The 18,329-nt window shown below is 31.3% G+C and overlaps 3 protein-coding genes across 4 annotated transcripts; 1 reads left to right on the top strand and 2 right to left on the bottom strand.

Moving 5' to 3' along the window:
- The first annotated feature begins 344 nt into the window (after positions 1–344).
- Positions 345–3,335, top strand: LOC119678228 (HSPB1-associated protein 1). Its single transcript, XM_038089944.1, has 3 exons — positions 345–974; positions 2,406–2,769; positions 2,826–3,335. Exons 1-3 carry the CDS (start codon positions 496–498, stop codon positions 3,201–3,203), a joined length of 1,221 nt encoding a protein of 406 aa, XP_037945872.1. The 5' UTR covers positions 345–495; the 3' UTR covers positions 3,204–3,335.
- An 88-nt stretch (positions 3,336–3,423) lies between these two features.
- LOC119678227 (programmed cell death 6-interacting protein-like) lies at positions 3,424–11,316 on the bottom strand. Its single transcript, XM_038089943.1, has 7 exons — positions 10,925–11,316; positions 10,479–10,597; positions 5,839–6,120; positions 4,812–5,761; positions 4,098–4,743; positions 3,834–4,031; positions 3,424–3,768 (listed from the first exon to the last, which is right to left on the bottom strand). Exons 1-7 carry the CDS (start codon positions 11,134–11,136, stop codon positions 3,650–3,652), a joined length of 2,526 nt encoding a protein of 841 aa, XP_037945871.1. The 5' UTR covers positions 11,137–11,316; the 3' UTR covers positions 3,424–3,649.
- Positions 11,317–14,189: 2,873 nt separating this feature from the next.
- LOC119680271 (protein CASC3-like) lies at positions 14,190–18,322 on the bottom strand. Of its 2 annotated transcripts, none has more exons than XM_038093006.1 (2): positions 18,213–18,322; positions 14,190–16,979 (listed from the first exon to the last, which is right to left on the bottom strand). In XM_038093006.1, exon 2 carries the CDS (start codon positions 16,968–16,970, stop codon positions 14,421–14,423), a length of 2,550 nt encoding a protein of 849 aa, XP_037948934.1. In that variant the 5' UTR covers positions 16,971–16,979; positions 18,213–18,322; the 3' UTR covers positions 14,190–14,420. The 2 variants fall into 2 exon arrangements, with proteins under 2 accessions (XP_037948934.1, XP_037948933.1); XM_038093005.1 differs by lacking the exon at positions 18,213–18,322 and adding an exon at positions 17,050–17,211.
- Positions 18,323–18,329: the final 7 nt, after the last annotated feature.

Genomic DNA, 18,329 nt, shown 5'->3' with positions numbered 1-18,329 from the left:
TAAAAAGTGAAACGAATTATTAGGATTGGAGAAACTATACTTATATATTTTGTGTATTACAAAGAACTAGTATTAATTAGGAGTCAATTTAATAAAACTACAGCTTCACACAGAACAAATTTCCAAAACTAAACTTTTTGTCAAAATATCAATTGACGTAATGTTTAAATATTTATTAATATTTAAACATTTCATTGCTACTCTGATGAAATTCGTAACAATATTATACCAGTTTTATACCAATTTCATTGAAATCACAATATTGCCATTGTGCAACACTGTTCTCGCAGCTGTTGTCACTTTCTCTATCACTTTGACAGTTCACTGCTTTAGTGATAAGAATTGTAAACTGTGAATTGTTTGGTGTGTACAATTTTTGCCGATTGGCAATAGGGTTTATGCGCTTCAATAAAGAATTTTGCGATAAAAACATTTGCATCATTTAAATTGTTTACATTTGTGAAATATACAAATTGTTTCAGTAAGTTTTTAGTTATGGCCGAAGGAGTCACTGAAACAGAATGTGAAGTGCGAAAATATTTGCGGGAATTAATATTAAATGTGCACGAACCTGTTGTTTTACGCAATTTCAAACATAATTGGAAAGCATTTGATTGCAGCTTTCTTGAGTGGTGTCAAAAGTTTGATGCGGCCACTGGAGGAGATCAGCAAACATTCAGTTGCATGACACATCGCGATGCTACGCCGCAATGGGAACGCAACTATGAACTTATAAAGATCACAGCCGAAAATTTCGCAAACACTTTTCTTACGGAACAGAAATTTTGGGCTGCACTTATGTACAAAAGAGCAAACGAATTGCCGAACGTTTGCACAGAAGGTGTCAATTTCGAATGCTTTGGTTTTCCAAAGTCCAGTGGCGACGTAAATTTATGGTTGTGTTCGCCTGGTGCAAACACACCATGCCATTATGATACTTATGGCTGTAACATTGTTGTACAAGTTTATGGCAGGTAAATATAAATAAATTTATTATATTATATTTGACTGTAAATTTACAGCTTCTAGTTGTTAAAGTACTTGGTAATAGCCTTCTTTATTTAATGCCCTTTATTTAAGGGTAGAGATGGTGTTGCTTCGTGATAAACTGGAAAGCAGAACTAGAAAGGGTTTCTAAAACACTTTATGGGCGGGTTTAGATGACTTTGATTAGTTGTTTTTTCTTTCATTACAATGCCATCATATAAGGTTGATTTCGATATCGAATAAATGAAAAGTGGAACTTTATGTAGATTTTGTACCGAGAACGATGAAGAATTGATATCAAGCTCTTTCCAGTCTGTTTTTCAAATTATTCTCATATTATTTTAAAAGCAATATTTTTGCAGTCTATAAGTTGCTAAAAACCTTTATAATCTTTCAGTACACCACTTTATAAGAAACAACACAGTTCCATAGAACGGCTTAATAATCTTAAACATATATTTAGCTCATTTGAAGAAATATCAGATCTCTAGTGAATATAGGATTTGTCTACTTCAGTATATGATAAGAAGTAATAATTAAATGAAGATATTTTTTCTGCAGCAATCAATGATCCGGTTGACATACCATATTAATGATATGGTTGACATATCATATTACTGATACGGTCATACTTATCGGTTTAAAAAGATTTTGGAATAAATGACTTGATATAAAGAAGACTTCTTTTCAACCAATCGATTTCACTGTTACAAAATAGCAACCTTTAGATATAACATAAGATGCTCTCACGTCTAATTAACAATGTAAAGAGATCTGTTTCTAAAATGTATCCGAGTTATTGCTAATGTGAGTTAAGCGCAATTGCTGGCTTTATAGGTATCGATGAAGCGGTTGACTAAAGATTGAAATTTTTGTACCACTGTAGACATATCAATAAATCTAAATTTTATAACTTTAATAGTTTTTGAGACAATTTACGTAATGCCTTTTTCTAGGTTGAGGCTCTAAGAAAACTGTACTTCACCTTATGTGTCAATGCCGAAACTCAAGTGAAACTTGAAAATATTTGGGTTCCTTTTCTAACTAAAGTACAGAACTGCCAAAGAAGAAATTGTCAAGTTTTTTAACTTCTTATATTGATTCCATTTGACTTTAATGAAAAGCATCGCACCTTATCAAAGAGATGTAACTCACTTACTAAATGTTTCGAACTTCTACCTGTCAGTTTATACTTAAGGGCTGGCGTTCGAACTAATCCATAGTATCAAAACAGATCATTATTTGCGCTCAGAGTTCCAAGTGCGACCTACATCCCGAAACTACCCGTCTTCAGAAACGACTAAGGGTCGTTCTCCCCTCCAAAAAAAAAAAAATAGATTAACTTAAACATTTATATATCTAATTTATAAACAAATTGCTTATTAACGATAATAAATATATATTTTTATTTTTGATAGCAAATCTTGGTTACTCTTCCCACCGAATACTCCACTAACATCTACACGTATACCATATGAGGAATCAAGTGTTTATTGTACAGAAAATTTTCACTCTCCAGATATGCGAAATATTTCACAATTTAAAAAACTCGAAAGTTATGCACATAGATGTATTTTGAATCCAGGAGATGTACTTATAGTTCCACATCATTGGTGGCATTATGCAGAAGCAATTGAAACCTGCTTGAGCGTGAACTATTGGGTTTCACTTAAAAAGGACATAGAAATACAACTTGAAGAAGCTATAGTCAAATATATTATGGAAAGTTCTGTCAAGGACATGTTTTTACCGGAAGCACAGTATATATTTAATCCAAATCAGGTAAAAACTTACAAAGTATTTTGATTTTAATATATTAATATTTGATTAATCCTAAGATATCAGAGACAATAGAACAGGATATACTATGGAATAAAATGAAATGGTTGTTAGATAAAGCTTCGGCTTTAGATGATAACAATAGCAGTCAAGAGAATGAAACTTATCACAATTATCAATATTTACCACAATCCGAAATTGATCAATATTCAGAAAAAGGTTTAAATGTATATAAAGTGCCAACAATGACAGATGGAGCGTTCATGGACTTAATATCAGAAAACGCTAAGCGCTTCGACATGCAGTTTGCGGACGAAAGTGACTCACCGTTACATACGATTAAAGAAATTATGCTTAATAGCATATGCAGTGCAAATGTGATAAAAGTAATAAAACTTGAATTTTATAGACGCTATGCAGCTGAGTTGCTCAATTAAGATTCCAACTTATTACTTTAGTTTAGTTTTAAATGATTGATTATGTAAAATTATATACATACTATATATGTGAATATGCATTTATTTAAATTTCATTCATCATAATTTCAATAATTCAATATATAATTTTCTTAACAAAATACTTGCAAATTGCTTTACATTCGACAATACACAATACAATTTTATATTTGTAACAACAAAATTTATTTAAATTAATGCCAAATAATTTTAAAAGTTTTTAACCACAATTCAATTAACATAACAGATTATTTGTTCTTATATTTAAATGCTTTCATATCTCAACATAATCACGTGCATTTTTGATATATAAATTTATATATATAATTTATAGTTAATTTAATGTTATATATAAAATTGTTTAAAAAATAAAAATAATTACTTTCGTGAGAAAAAAAAGCTTTCGATAATTGTATTCAGAAATTAGTTTACCAGCCTGGTGGTTTCTGGTTAGGATAACCACCTTGTTGATGTGCAAAACTGCCGGGGTATGTACCATAATGTCCCGGTTGCGGTCCTTGTGGGAAACCACTGTATTGGTAAGCAGCTGAAATATGATATTTTTAAATAACCAAAATTTATATAAAAATATACTATGATTTATACACTTACATCCTGGATAAGGAAGCGTAGCATATGGATTAAAGCCTTGCGGCATTGGTGGTGGCGCATAAGCAGGATACGGCATATTTGGTGCTGCTCCATATGGTACTGGCATGCCTTGCATTTGTTGTGGATATGGCATATTTGTTGAAGCCGCAGTAGGGGCAGCAGGTACTGGAGATGGCGCAATAGTTGGTGCTGTTATATCTGTAAGTCACAAGAAAATTATTCATACTTATTTTATTAAATAGCGAATTTAAGAAAAATAATTACCACTTCCACTGCCTGATGTTGAAGCATAATGGGATGGTAGTGCGGGTGTTGGTCCTGGTGCTTGTCTGCTCGACTCTGTTGTCAAATCTTTAAGCAATTCCTCCTTTTCAGTTTTACGTGCAAAGCAGAAGTCGGAAATCTTATTTTGAAATACAACCAATAACTGCGTTAAATCATTATAAAACTTAGTGCCTTCTTTAAGATTGCCTAATAACTCTATAAAGCTATCATAAGCTGTAGCTAATTCTTGATACAGTTTATCGCGTGAACTACCGCAATTACCAGTTTCACTGATAAATTCATTATGTCCTTGTTGTACATCAGCAATTATTGTTTGTTGTCGTTCAATACTTTCCTTTACTTGTGCTTGCAATGGATTTAGTACTTCACCAATGCGCATAAGAGATAGCGCTGGTTCATCTATTGCACCATCCTTTTGTAATGCTTGCAGGAATTGATGTTTCATATCGAACGTCGCACCTTTAAGTTCTGACTCGATAGCATCACGTTCTGCTTTTATTGTTTCCACAGATTCCATTAATGCTCTTAATTTTTGCACACTTGGACAATTAGGATCGACGGTGCCATTAGCACTCGGCACCGCTTGATTTATTTGTTCTGGTGAGAGTGATAATAAGCTTATACCCTTTGAACAAATGTTGAGTAAAAAGAATAATCAATCACTATTTTAAAATAATTTTATTATATATTTACCTTTTGATTGGCTTCAAATTTCTGCCGCACAACTTTGTCTGCTTCAATAGCATTGAATATCACTTCACGATATTTCTTTGCATTAGTCCGGAACATTTCAGTTAATTTATCTGATGAGATTCTAGACCAACGTTCATTAAACTGTGCACGCAATTGATTATCAGAATCACGTTCCTCATCTAGCATACGTTCTGTTTCATCCAATATTTCTTTATTACGGTTAAGCAACTCTGGTAACTCTTTAAGCAATGACTGCACACCATCAATACCACCTTTTTCGCGCACATCACGTGCTTTATCCAGCAAAGAAGGTGGTAATCTACTGCTGCCATCGGTTATTTCTATAGCTGCTGGCAAATTTAAACTTGCCAATACCGCATTTAATGTCTGCGTTGCCTCACGTAATTTCATTACTTCTGCATTGACAATTTCATTCTTGCGCGTATCAGAAGCCATTATAGCATTGTGTAGTTCAACAGGCACCAAATTATCAAATTTATCTTTAAAGTTAGTAGACATAGGCGATGCTAATGGCAATGCCTTGGCCAATTGTGCTTTGCCTGGTGCAGCCAAAGTACTTATGTCCGGTATCATTTCATTATAAATGAACTCATTATCTTTTGTAGATTCTGCTAGGTTCCGTTTAGCACGGTTAAAATATTCATCCAAGTATGTTGCGTTGCCAGAACGTGTTTGAGCTGCTTTGAATAGATCAACTGCAGACCGTAAGCGCGCAATTTCTTCTCCAATCTTTTTAGAGGCGCGACAGACCAAACTCTGATAGAGCTGTGTTAGCGCGTGACAACCAGCCTGCTTACCAGCCACAGTTGGTATCCATTCTTTATCCCATAAGCTACGCACAGATTCTTTTTGCATGGCACGTAGAACATCAGCATAGAATTCTTCAGCCTGGCAGCAGAGTTTTGCAATGATTTGATCTTTCATATTATCTGTTAAAAGTAAAAATGACACAAATTTAATTAGAATATGCAATAATTAATTAAAAATAATTAAATCAGACTTTTACCTTTGATTGCTTTCAGTATAACAACTTCCTGCGCTTGTGCAATCATTAAAGCTTGCAGCACAGTCAACATGTCTTGCGTTAAATCTGGAGTGGGTTCCGAAGGAATGGCAGCTGGTGTAGCACCTTTCAAATACTGGAATATACCTGCACTTTGCTGTAATAGTTTCAATGCCATTTTCAAGCCATCATCACAATCTAACGATTGTGCAGCCGCTACATTACTTTGCAGTGCCGCTATGTTGAAGAGTACACATACCTTCTCGTACAAAAGTGAAGTGTGTGCTGTTTAAAAATAAGATAATAATTATAATTAGTTATCTAAAAGTTAGATAAGATTTATTTAATGGTATATTGCACATATATATATTAATATAAATACATATAATATCATATACAAGTCAAAACTGGAACAGAGTGAATGCGAATTGAAACGAATGCCTCCGTATTTACATTGATATCTACCATATTCGAAGTGGGAGTGTATTTTCTGAAAAACTTAGCTTACGTTCCTTCCAACTACATGATCATTGTAGTGTTTTACAAACACGGTTTACTGTCATTAATCTCGTTATCAAATAAATTCATCGCAATGAAATCTTTGGCAGGAACATTTACATTTTCAGTGATAACCAAAAAACCAATGTTCTCCTAATATCTAGGCTAATATCGGAATTTATTGGAACTTTCAATGAGGGGTCGCTAAACTTATTGGTTAAACTGCAATGTAGGGGCGATGAACTTGTCAGGAATGGTACATAATTTTCGATATCATCAAATCCAGTAGATGTAGGTGGTCCTTACTATCACTTAAAATGGCTATATTAACATTAAATATTTTAAAATGGTACTGTCGTACTTGTGCCTTGAAGATGGAAGAAGAGAGTTCTTACTCATCTAGAAGATATTACCGGTTAATCAAAATTACAAGTGGTTTCACAATACTAATGTGGTTTCTATTAAAATAACCAATTCGTCTTCAAAATTATGACAACACAATAAGTCAATATAATAGATGTTAATGAGCTGCGACTTCTTGTAAGAAAGGCTAACACCAATATCTTCTATATGCCATATTATATGTATAGATATATTAACAATACTTTTGACTATTGAATTCAAATCTGTAGTTCGTTATCTTTCAGATATCTGGGTCTTTGAGAATAATTGGTTAAAATTTAAAAATTGAGGTTTTAAGAGGTAAACAAACATTTTTCGTGTCTTTAGAAAATTTGCAACAAACAAAATGATAAACATTTTCTCCTTAGGCTACCATCAACAAATTTCTCTTCTTTTCTCTTAAGGGAGAGATTTTTCATATCGTCTACAAAGACTTATTGATGCTCACCAATTTCCGTTGAAGTTTATTGTGTCCAAGAAAAACGAACCAGATATGTTTGAAAGATGACTCAATGTAATTAGTGTCTTTATTTTGATCTATTCTGAAGTATTTGGAATGAGAGTTTGGTATTAGTAATACGATATCTTGAATGTTGCCTTTTAATTACATATGTTTTTCAAAACATATTTTAATATTTATATCTTATAAGTTCATAAAGACTAACTAAAAAGAAAAACATATTCCATAGTATTGACTTAATTTTTTATTTATATATACGATTGACAGGTTTATTTTTTATTAGTATTTTATATTAATTATATATTATTCTTATTACTAGTTGATTGATAAACAATAAGCAATGCTATGAGCTGTAAAACCACCTGAATAACTTATTATCATAATGCACTGAAGATCTTGTTACAGTGGATCACTCAAGTCGTCACAGACACTATTAAGTAAAAGTGCTTTAGACACTAAATCGTGTTTCATCAAGCAAAGTCGAAGAGCTATAAGCTACTTAAATATATTAATTAGTGAATTCATACTGCTTATATAAAATCTAAATTGAAAAACATATTTAGTAATGAATTCATTCAGAAAGATGTCAATTTTTATACTAAATAAATTATTTACTAATCATTAATCAGTGAATATTTTTTTCAACTAGAAAATAACTACTTTTAGTTAGGGATATGGTCTGGGTAGTATTTAGAACCCAATGTTAACATTATAGAGAACTGCAAGGTATTTATTACCAACCGCATCTCCACGTCTTTACTCTTTTAAACTCTTCTTTTTAAATATTTAATAAAAATATTTTAATTTTCAGTTCAAAGACTTCACTTTTATTAATATTTAAGTGTATGCCCTTTGGAATTAAGCTTAATTAGAGTGAACACTTAATTGACTCATTGAATGCTTCAATTTTAATTCTGCAATAGCTCTTGAGACAGACTTTAACTCTGTATTATGATACCACATAACTATTTTTAATATTTCTGAATTTATTACTTCCTATACATACATACTCGAAGTATGTATATGTACATATATTAATATGTATTAATAATTGTAATAATGTTATTTAATTAATTTCAAAATATAAGCAAAATCTTAATTAGTTGATTTTAAATATTGACAGTTAAAATTTTAATTATTATAAAATAATAAACTCCAATTATATGCATATTACGTTCATCGATAGTTTGTATACGTGTGTATCCATCCACATATGGATGACTATATATAAGCTAACTTCCACTATCAGAAACACGCATCGCATACCGAATAATTGAAGCTCTTTTGTTACTTGTACGCTTCAGTTCGTGAGAAGAAGAAGCGTGAACAGTTGAAATAATTTAATAAGTAAAAAAATAATAACAATAATAAATTATTTACGCATGCAAACATTGTTATAATTTCAGTTAAACCCGCACAGTCAATTACGACATCTTCCATTTTAGGCGCACAGATCGTAACCAGTTTCTTCACTCATTAACCCAAACATTAGAAAATATGATTTGAGATATTTTTTTAGTTGACTGAAACCGGCTTTTATGTTTAATAACAATAATAATAATGGATTTACAAAAACAAAAACTGGTTAACATAAAAAGCCGCTTTAAATAAGAAAATTTAAAGTAACAGATTATAAGCTGAAGATTGTGGAAGAGGAAGAGGAAGAGAATTTAGTTAAGAAAATGAACATTTCTTGATTTTTTTTTTGTTAAAACTCTCAATATTGGTATAGGATGTGTCATAGAATAGATTTGACTAACCTATGAAAATATGAATGAATATATAGTATTAGTACTGAAATGGAATGTTATATGAACAAAATACAGTAAAGATAATAAATAAAACAACTGTAAAAATAAAGACTGAACAATATTGTAAAGTATTTAATTTATTGTTTATTATTTAGAACTAAATTAGTAAATAGATTCCAGTATAAGTAACCATATTATGTTTTCAAGAGTAGTTATAATATTGCTCCGCTTTGAGAAAGAAGACAAACAAACTTCGAAACATCGACGATGTTTATATAGACTACTATTATAGTTTATAATAAAAACTAATTTAGGTATAAGCTTTAGTTTATCTAATTCACATAAGCCTTTTCTAAAGCAGATATTTAAAAAATTGAATTTACAACTACTAAAGCATTCCATATATATGTTATTTAATGCAATGGACAATATTGTATTATATATATAAAAACTAAATCAATAAAAAAACAGTAAAGAATACAAAGAAGCGGTTCAATATATTTAATACAATGTTGTTGTTGTAACCCACTAGGACCTGCTTGGGAAGTGTTGAACAGCACTTGGTTGACGCTAATCAAATGATTTAATACAATGGTCTATGGTATATTGCTTTATATGCAAATTGTATCAATTAATAATAAAAAAAAATAAACCATAGAAAAAGATAAGAATAGATATTATATCTATTAAATAGATAAAAAATTATAGATAATACACATAGATAATATATATTTCAGTTTCGATCTCCCTGATTACATATAACTCCCTGATTTCATTTGCATTGAATATCGTAAGTAGATGCAATGTTTCGAAGTCGATATATAATAGGATTGGTAAATTTGTATATATATTATGTCAACTCACAATGTCAAAAATTCACAAGGATGAATATATAATCATTAAAATCTAGTAAATGAAACGGATTACGTTATATAGCAATTTATTTGTGTTACGCACTCAGTTTGTACTTTACTTGTGTTTTACTACGAGTAGCACGTGAAACAGACCTATTATTAAGCTGGGTCTTATAAGTCCCTGTTTTACAATGCACAGTAAAGTTCAGTAACCAATAAGTGTTCCAACATATGTCATTTTAGTGCCAAATCCGCATTTTTTACTGTAAACCTAATCTTATGTTGTACCGAGTCCACTTAACCCTATTGACCCATAGTGTTAAAAACTGCCTTTAAGTATTTTAGATATATAAGTTTTTTCACAAACTATCACATTTTTTTTTTTTTAGTTTTAATTTCCTGCGATGTTGTTAATACATCTTTACTATCTTTGTAAAACAAACATATAACACATAAATTTAACTAATATATAAGAAATTACGAAAATTGAAATAAACAAGATAATTTTTATAACAAATAATAATATTAAAATTAATTAAACAAGAGCGTGACTCATTATTTTAATAAAGAAAATCTTCCGAGCTTTTTATTGAAATTTCCGTTTAAGTTACTATGCTTTAATTATATCTAAAATGTTATCTACAATATTTGATAATTTTTAACATAAAAGTTACTTACTTAAACTGATTCTTCCACCGAAGATAGAGCCCTTATCAAAAGCATCTTTCCACTTAAAGGGAATTTGCAGTTCGTTAACTGAGATTTTTGTCTCAAGTGCACAAATTTGATCATAATAGCTGCAAAGATAAGAATGTTTTTATTTTTTAATCGAACTTACGAAAAAAAAAATAATAAAATGTAACATTCTTTACTTATTAAACAAAGAACGCAATCACAGTAAATTAATCAACATAAAAAACCACCATTAAATGATAAAATAAAAGATTACTTAATCAACAAATACCAAAGACGACGTCATTTTACTGCTTTTATATTCTAAATTGATACCAAATCAGAAATGAGTCATTTTTGTGTTGTGGTCAACAAATAAATATTAGAAAGTAATCTTGTTCTTCCCGTGGTAATTAATTATAAATTTAATTTCATCATGTCGATGAATATACCTATAAACAATTTCCAAGGAACCTTCGTTCTTCTCGAAAAATTTCCAAATTGCCGTTTTGCGTTGTGAGGAAAAATTATTTACAGCTTCACTGTAACTCGCTTTATCGGCTGCTGGAGCCGCACTGTAGGTTCCCTGTATGAGGTTGTTAAGTGGTGTGACCACATCAACTTCGGACGGTTTCTTTAGCGGCACACCCAATAATTTTGACATTTTTAACTTTTATTTGTTTTATTTGTTAAACAAAATAATATTTTTAAAACAATTAAATTTTTTTCTCTTTTAGACGAATATCGCTATTTCTTCTTGCAATCCAACGTCACTCCGCCGCGAAAATGACGAATAGTTTTCAACGATTTGGTCTAGACTAATTTTACCAATTATCATTGTTTACCTTTTTCTTTGGTATATTGCGCGCAGTGTTGTATTTTTGTGTGTGAAGAAGCTTTTATTACGCATAGCTTTTATTTTATATAGAAAAATATTAATTAATTTTATTAAATATTAAGGCCGCGTGCGAGTTCGAGTAAATTGATGGTATATTGAGGGAAATAGTAAATTATGTTGGTATGGCAGGCATGTTTTAATTTATCAGAATTTTGAGTAGAGAAAATTAGATAAAAATTAGGTAAATTAGATGTTACCATTGTGAAAATTTTATATGTTTAATAAATAAATTTAAAAACTTCTAAACGAAAATAATAAATAAGTGCAATAAATAAATATTTACAGAAGTGCAGTGCAAAAAATATCTAGGAAATTTCAATTTATTATATCTCAATTTACTCGAATTTACTCGCACACAGCCAAAAAAGTAATTAGTCTTGAAAATATTTAGAACAACTCATTTTTGTTTTCGTATTTATTTACTTGTAATCTATAACTCAGATTCGATATGCATAATTTTAACAATGTCAAGAAAAAGTGAAAAGCGGATTATATTGCCATTGCCCGACATTATTGGACGTAAAATAAATGCAAAATCAAACAATTGAACAAAATTACAAAATCAAACAAAACTTGACAGTTTCGCTAATTTTTTTTATTTATTTTTGAAAGAAACTAGAATTAAATTTTAAGGTATTTATTTATTTGCAATCGAATAAAGTACAGAAGAAATAGTGAAGTAAAATATTTAAAAATTAGGATTTGGGACTTTAATTTTTTTCTTATTTTCAGTAAAAAGAGATTCCACTTTATTCATAATCTTATAGTAATCATCAGTTGTAGTATAATTCGTTTACAAAAATAAATTCAGAATTTTGAATGAGTCCTCTACTTTATTCTTGGAAGGGTGATAAACAATTACATCCTCCGAACGAACCCTCATCATCACTTTCCGTTGCGCTTAGAATTGGATCCAGTAATTTAGAGCTATAGTGCTCTTTATTTGTAGGAAAGCTCAATATAATTATTAAGAGTAGCATTTGAACCACGCTGCCATCGACTGGCCTTTGCACAAAGAATCAATATAAGAAAGAAAAAAATTAAACATTGGATTTGAAAAAAGGGGCTTCCCTTAACAGAAAAATGCATTTATACTTAAAACAAAAATTCGACTTATAGAATGCACTTTCCCATATTCCTATCGGCACGGAACATAATTTTTGTTCGAATTATAGAGAAATTCGAGTTATAGAAGTTCGAGTTATGGAAGCAGAATTGTATGGAATTTGCTCTCTAAAACCTTGGTGCACTGTTTTTGGTTCGAGTTATAGAAAATTCAAGTTATAGAAGTTTGAATTATGGAAAATTTGTAACCCAACTTTAAATTGTGATACTTCCATTTATTGGAATAAGTCAACACTAACTTCAATAAATTATTAAGAGGTATCTAAGAAATAAATGCTTACACACTATAATTTAAATCCCATACATTGCGTTGTCTTATACCAAACCCATTATATTAGGTAAGGTTAGGTTATCTGGTAGTCTTGTGCTAACATTCTTTCACTGATTTGTTTTTAATATTTTTAAAACTTATATGGTGACTTAGCTTCCTTTCTCATTAATCATGGATTTTTGATTTACTCCAATATATTTATTTATGCAACAATTAAACTGTGTTTACACTTCAATTATCAAATCTCATTAGCACACTTGCATCGATTTTACATGGCATTTATTGCTGCATATTTGTATGTTGATTGTGATACTGGGTGATAGGTTAATGTATGTATCTTAATGTAATGTTTATTGATACATACTAAGTAAAATCATAACTTAGTGAGCCTTTCAGATCAGAACTTACTTTGAGTAATAGGGAGATTTACTGTAATTACCGTTAATTTACTAAAATAGTTTAAGTGTAAAGATGAGTATTATTAAAGCCTTGAATTGATGGTGAAACGATGATAAAAAAGATGTATAAAAATCAGTCTATTTACATTCGCAAGGCTTTTATAGGAGAGACATGCATGGTATAGGCCCAGTAGAATCATAGCAACAGGTGCCTTCAGACCAAAACTTAATTTGGGTGATATGGGATTACTGTTATTACTATTATTTTTATTGGGAGAGTTTACGTGTGCAGATGTTGGTTATTGAGATTTTGACATGTTGGAGGTGGAAGCGATGATTCAAAAGATGTACAAAAATCACTTTATTTAGATTTATCTGGTCTTTATAGAAGAGATTAGCATGGTATAGTCTGAAATGTAGTGTTGTGTGGTATTTCTTTAAAGTTGCCAATGCGTAGTTTGGTGGATTATAATGGGTCATTTGTTTTTTACTAAAACATATGTAGGGAACGAAATGAATGTAATGCTTTAGCGCATTCTTGAGGAATCAAGAATCCATATTAGTCTTATAGAAACAAGAGTAACTTTTGCGGACTGATAGTGACTATCAGAAACTAAAGCTAGTTTTTATAAAATTTTATTAATTGGTAAATATTTATTACTATTATAACTTTAGAAAATAAAAAATTTAGCCTTACTAAATGCAAATAAATTTTTTAAAATCTTTATTGATATATGTATATAAGTATTCATATTAACTCCAAGTTTACATAATTCATTTTAATAAAAAGTCAATATACTTTAGATACATTGTTCAATTACACATTAATAAATCGTAAATTATTTAATTATTATCTATATATTTTACTTCATTGAGATACAAATAATTGTCAGCTTACTTCAATTTAACAAAAAATCAATACGAAAATAAATAAGTAAAAATAAAAAAACAAAAATAAAAAAAAAAGTAACGTAATATCAAACTCACTTTTTAACAATAAATTAAAATTAATCTTTCAAAATATACAATACAATTGTAATTAAAAAATAGTCACAGACTTCAGAAAACACAAGCGAAGCGAGGGTTTACGTCCCTGCTAAGGAACCATGCTGTTAGAGGGTATAAATATGTTGAAGGTTTTTAATTGCCTAAATATGCGTACGTGTTATGTTAAACGTTATTATAACTTGATTTAAAAAAAATTTATATGTAAATTATGTTATATATTTGAATCGTCCAGTATACGTCGTTGTCACTCATTCCTGCACTGCAATCGGGTTGTTATTACTATTTAATCCTACATTTTGTTCACTTCCGCTTGTTGTGTTGTTGGATGAGACGTCGTCTGGTTGCACAGTCGTTGCAATTGTATCAACAGATGTAGTATTAGTAATGCTTTCACCACTTGGTGGTGACGTACTTTTACGAGTCGATGTAACTTGCGGTGGCTGAAAGGATGGCCTCTGCACAAACATATTATCTATGATATGATCGATGTTATCTGCACTACCAATAGGTGCAGTCGATTGAACTGGTATAGTGCTATTGTTCTTCATCTCATCTTTCACTTCAGTCGCACGTTGTTTGTTTTTCTCCGAAGGGGGCAGTATAGGAATGGCATTTGTTGGACGTCTTTGCGGTAACGTTACTGGTCTGCTAGTAGTTTGAGCAGGTGGTACGAAGTACGTAGTACCGCCGACAGTATTGAAGTTCTGATAATTCGTATAATTTTGGTTTGAATTTGGTTGTTGTGGCTGTGTTGCACCAGGAGCAGCTACTGGTGTTACTGCTGCCGTTGGATATGAGGTAGGGGGATTGTTTTGTGGATTAGTTGGAGCTGTTGCCGCATAACCAATTGGAGCACCAGTTGCTGCTGGCTGTAAATAGTTCGCCGGCTGTGCATATGGTGTTGCTTGTGGTCCCTGAGCATTTGCTGTAGCTGCATAGGCTTCCGGTGTAGTAACATAATAAGCAGTCGGTGCAGGAGTTGGCCCAGCACTATTTCCATATGTTGGAGCTTGTGTCTGTGGTGGTACTGTAGTATATGTAGGCGGTTTCGGTTGAGGTGGTGTTTGATTAACCTGCATAGCCTGCATCTGCGCCTGTAGATTCTCTTGATGATAAAGATGCATAAGGTTTGCCTGCAACATATGTTGATCTTGCAACATCATTTGTGGTTGCTGTTGTGCCTGATATTGCATTTGAAGTTGATGCTGATCAGCAAGATGTTGGGCCTCATGCTGAGAACGACGTAAGCTTGAGTATCTTTTTGGTGGTCCACGCTGCTCTTGAGGCTGGCTCTGTTGTGGCACCAATATATTTGCGTTTTGCTGTTGTTGTTGTTGTTGTTGCTGCTGTTGCTGTGTTACTATTTGGTTTTGAGTAGCTAAAGCATGCATTTGCACACTACCAACATGACTTGGATCGTTACGATTCTGTACTTGCTGTAAACGCTGAGATAAATTGGTAGGTGGTAGTTGTGTAGTTGGTACTGTTTTGATTGGTAATGACTGTCTTATTGGAGTTTTTTGTTGTGGAGAGGGTTGTATTTGTTGATAACTGTTTTCGTTTGTTTTATTTATATTGCTGTTATTATTAACGTTATTGTAATCAATCTGATGTGACTGCGGATACTTAGCATTATTTTGGAGTTTACCACCACTTTTCATGATATCATTGTTCGCGCCATTCGATTGTGAGCGATTTATTTGTCTTTCAACATGAGTTTCATTACGGTTATTCAGATCTTGATGTCCTTGGCTATTTCTCTGCTTTTGCTGTTTAAATTCCATTGGAGCCTGACGAACGTTGTTCACATTTTGTCTGCCATAATTTCGGCTTTTGTTTTGTTTAATATCCCCACGATCTCTACGATCCTCTGTATTTAAGTTACGTGGTCCTTTCGAATTGTTTTTATCAGTTTGATTCAGTAGTTCAGTAGCGCTTTCGTTTTGACGTTTGTTTAACCTATTTTCCTTTTCTTCACGTACTTTAGGTTTCCTCTGAGTCTTGTTGTTTCGTTCATTTAGCGCTGGAAAATCTGATGGACGTGGCGGTTTACGTTCTTTATTGCTTGCTTTAAGGTAGGCGTTTCCATCTTCCCAGTTACGGGAGTATTTACTTGGACCTCGACCATAGCGGCGACGTCTTCTAGCACGTGGTGGAGCATCTTCTGTACGAATGTCATAACCATAAGTAGAAACTAATTCTGAACGGCTTTTTGGCGCTTGCTCATCTTGATCGAAACGATCATGAGACCAACGTTCAACAGCGGATGCTGGCTGCCATTTTTTTAATGTCTTTGAACCTTGTTCTATAATTGGAGATTGTGGTGATTTGGCACCTGCAGCACCTACAGCATTTTGTTGTTCACCACTTTCACTAATTATTAAAGTACCATCAGCCACAACATCCGCAGTACGATCATCATGTTCGTAAAACGTACCTCGTTTCGGTATATATTGAGGATTACTGCGATCTTCGTCTACTTTTTTTTGAGTTTCTGGATCGATTTTAGATGTACTCGGTAATGTATTAAACTCATCATCTTCGTCCTCGTCGTCTTCTATATCATCTTCATCAGTCACACTATCACCATCGTCATCTATATCATCATCATCGTCATAATCATCGCCACCCTCCAAGTCACTTGCTGTATCGTATTCGGAATCATGTGGATGAGAATTACTTGTACCCTGTGTTGGCGGCGATGTGCCTAAATCAGCTGCACCACCACTAGCTTCGCTTGGACAACTTAAATTTCCTTTTGGAATGTCGACTGTCTTAATATTTTCTATTTCTGCCATTTTCAATAACTAAAAAATATTATTTATTGCATTTTTTTCACATAGAGAAAGTTATACAAGTCACATATATAAAACCCACCTTGTCGATAATTATTTATTTATTTATGCTATTTAATCGCAATTAAATATTTTGTAATATTTTGTTAGTTATTTAATACGATTAAGAAAAAAACTGTTCAATGTAACTTTTTAACAACGCAATCACGAAAAAGAAAGTTAGAATATGCGGAGAATGTATGATACAGTAAAAGAAATTATCTATTTTCGTTGATTGCCTTACATGGCATTGTTGCCAACTTCATCATTAATATATTATCTTATATGTGAGCTAAAACTATAATGATGTATGGTCCTATTCTCATCTTATTAGAAATGATTAAGAAGAAATTTTATACATATAAAATAAACAAAAATTACTAATTACTATAAGTATTATTTTAAAAAATATATATGCATGATTTGTGTGCTTTGATTAAAAGTTATTTTGAACTGCCATGGCTTGAAATGACACAATAAAATATATTCAATGTATTGGCAACACTTTTATAGTGACAGCACAAAATTACGAAGTATCTATCAAAATAAAACGAAAAAAAATCTTATTACTTATTACCAAATCCAATAAGATTGAATTGAGTAAGAATATGAATTGAAAATGAATAATAAAAAAAAATTAAAATATATTTTATTATTTTATTTGTGAGTTAACACTAAAATTAATTTTAAAGTTAACTAAGAATAAGAAACTGGACAACTAAGTCCTTCGCCCTATTAAAATATATTAATTCAAAAAATTCTGAGAGATTAAACTAAAACTGATAATAGAGATGAATGGTCCCTTTAGTGATAAATTTAATGTGACAAAATTTTGCCATTAATTATCAAATACATAAAATTTTAAATATATTAATATTTATATTATTGGGATCTGAAAAAAAATCACAGGAATACAAATAAACTCAAGACATTGTAAAAAAATAGAGCATTAAGCATTTATTTTTTTACCTCGATCCCATATTTTAACTATTAATTAAGATATGAAATTTCTGACCTAGCAAGAGAGAAGAAAGTGGTTTGTTAAGCCCCAGGCGCCACTCCGAGAAAAGCACCAAATATACCTCAAGCATAAATTCTAATATTTTAATATCTCTGCATATGTTTTGGGGAGGCGAAAAAGATATAGAACCCACACTTCGAATTATGTTCTCGATATCATTGTCTTAACCATAAATTCATATATACCTTGATTTGAAGACTTATAATGTCCTGCCTTGAACTGCAACAAAATTAAATTATATAAAGCCCATTTTTTTGAAACCCTCTCTTTACAGCCGTTCAATATTAATTTCAAATTTTTGC

Source organism: Teleopsis dalmanni, chromosome 2 (assembly GCF_002237135.1).
Source record: "Teleopsis dalmanni isolate 2A chromosome 2, ASM223713v2, whole genome shotgun sequence".
In the NCBI taxonomy this organism is placed as follows: domain Eukaryota; kingdom Metazoa; phylum Arthropoda; class Insecta; order Diptera; family Diopsidae; genus Teleopsis; species Teleopsis dalmanni.
The sequence above is the reverse complement of the archived record's forward strand: the minus strand, read 5'-3'. Positions and strand labels throughout refer to the sequence as shown.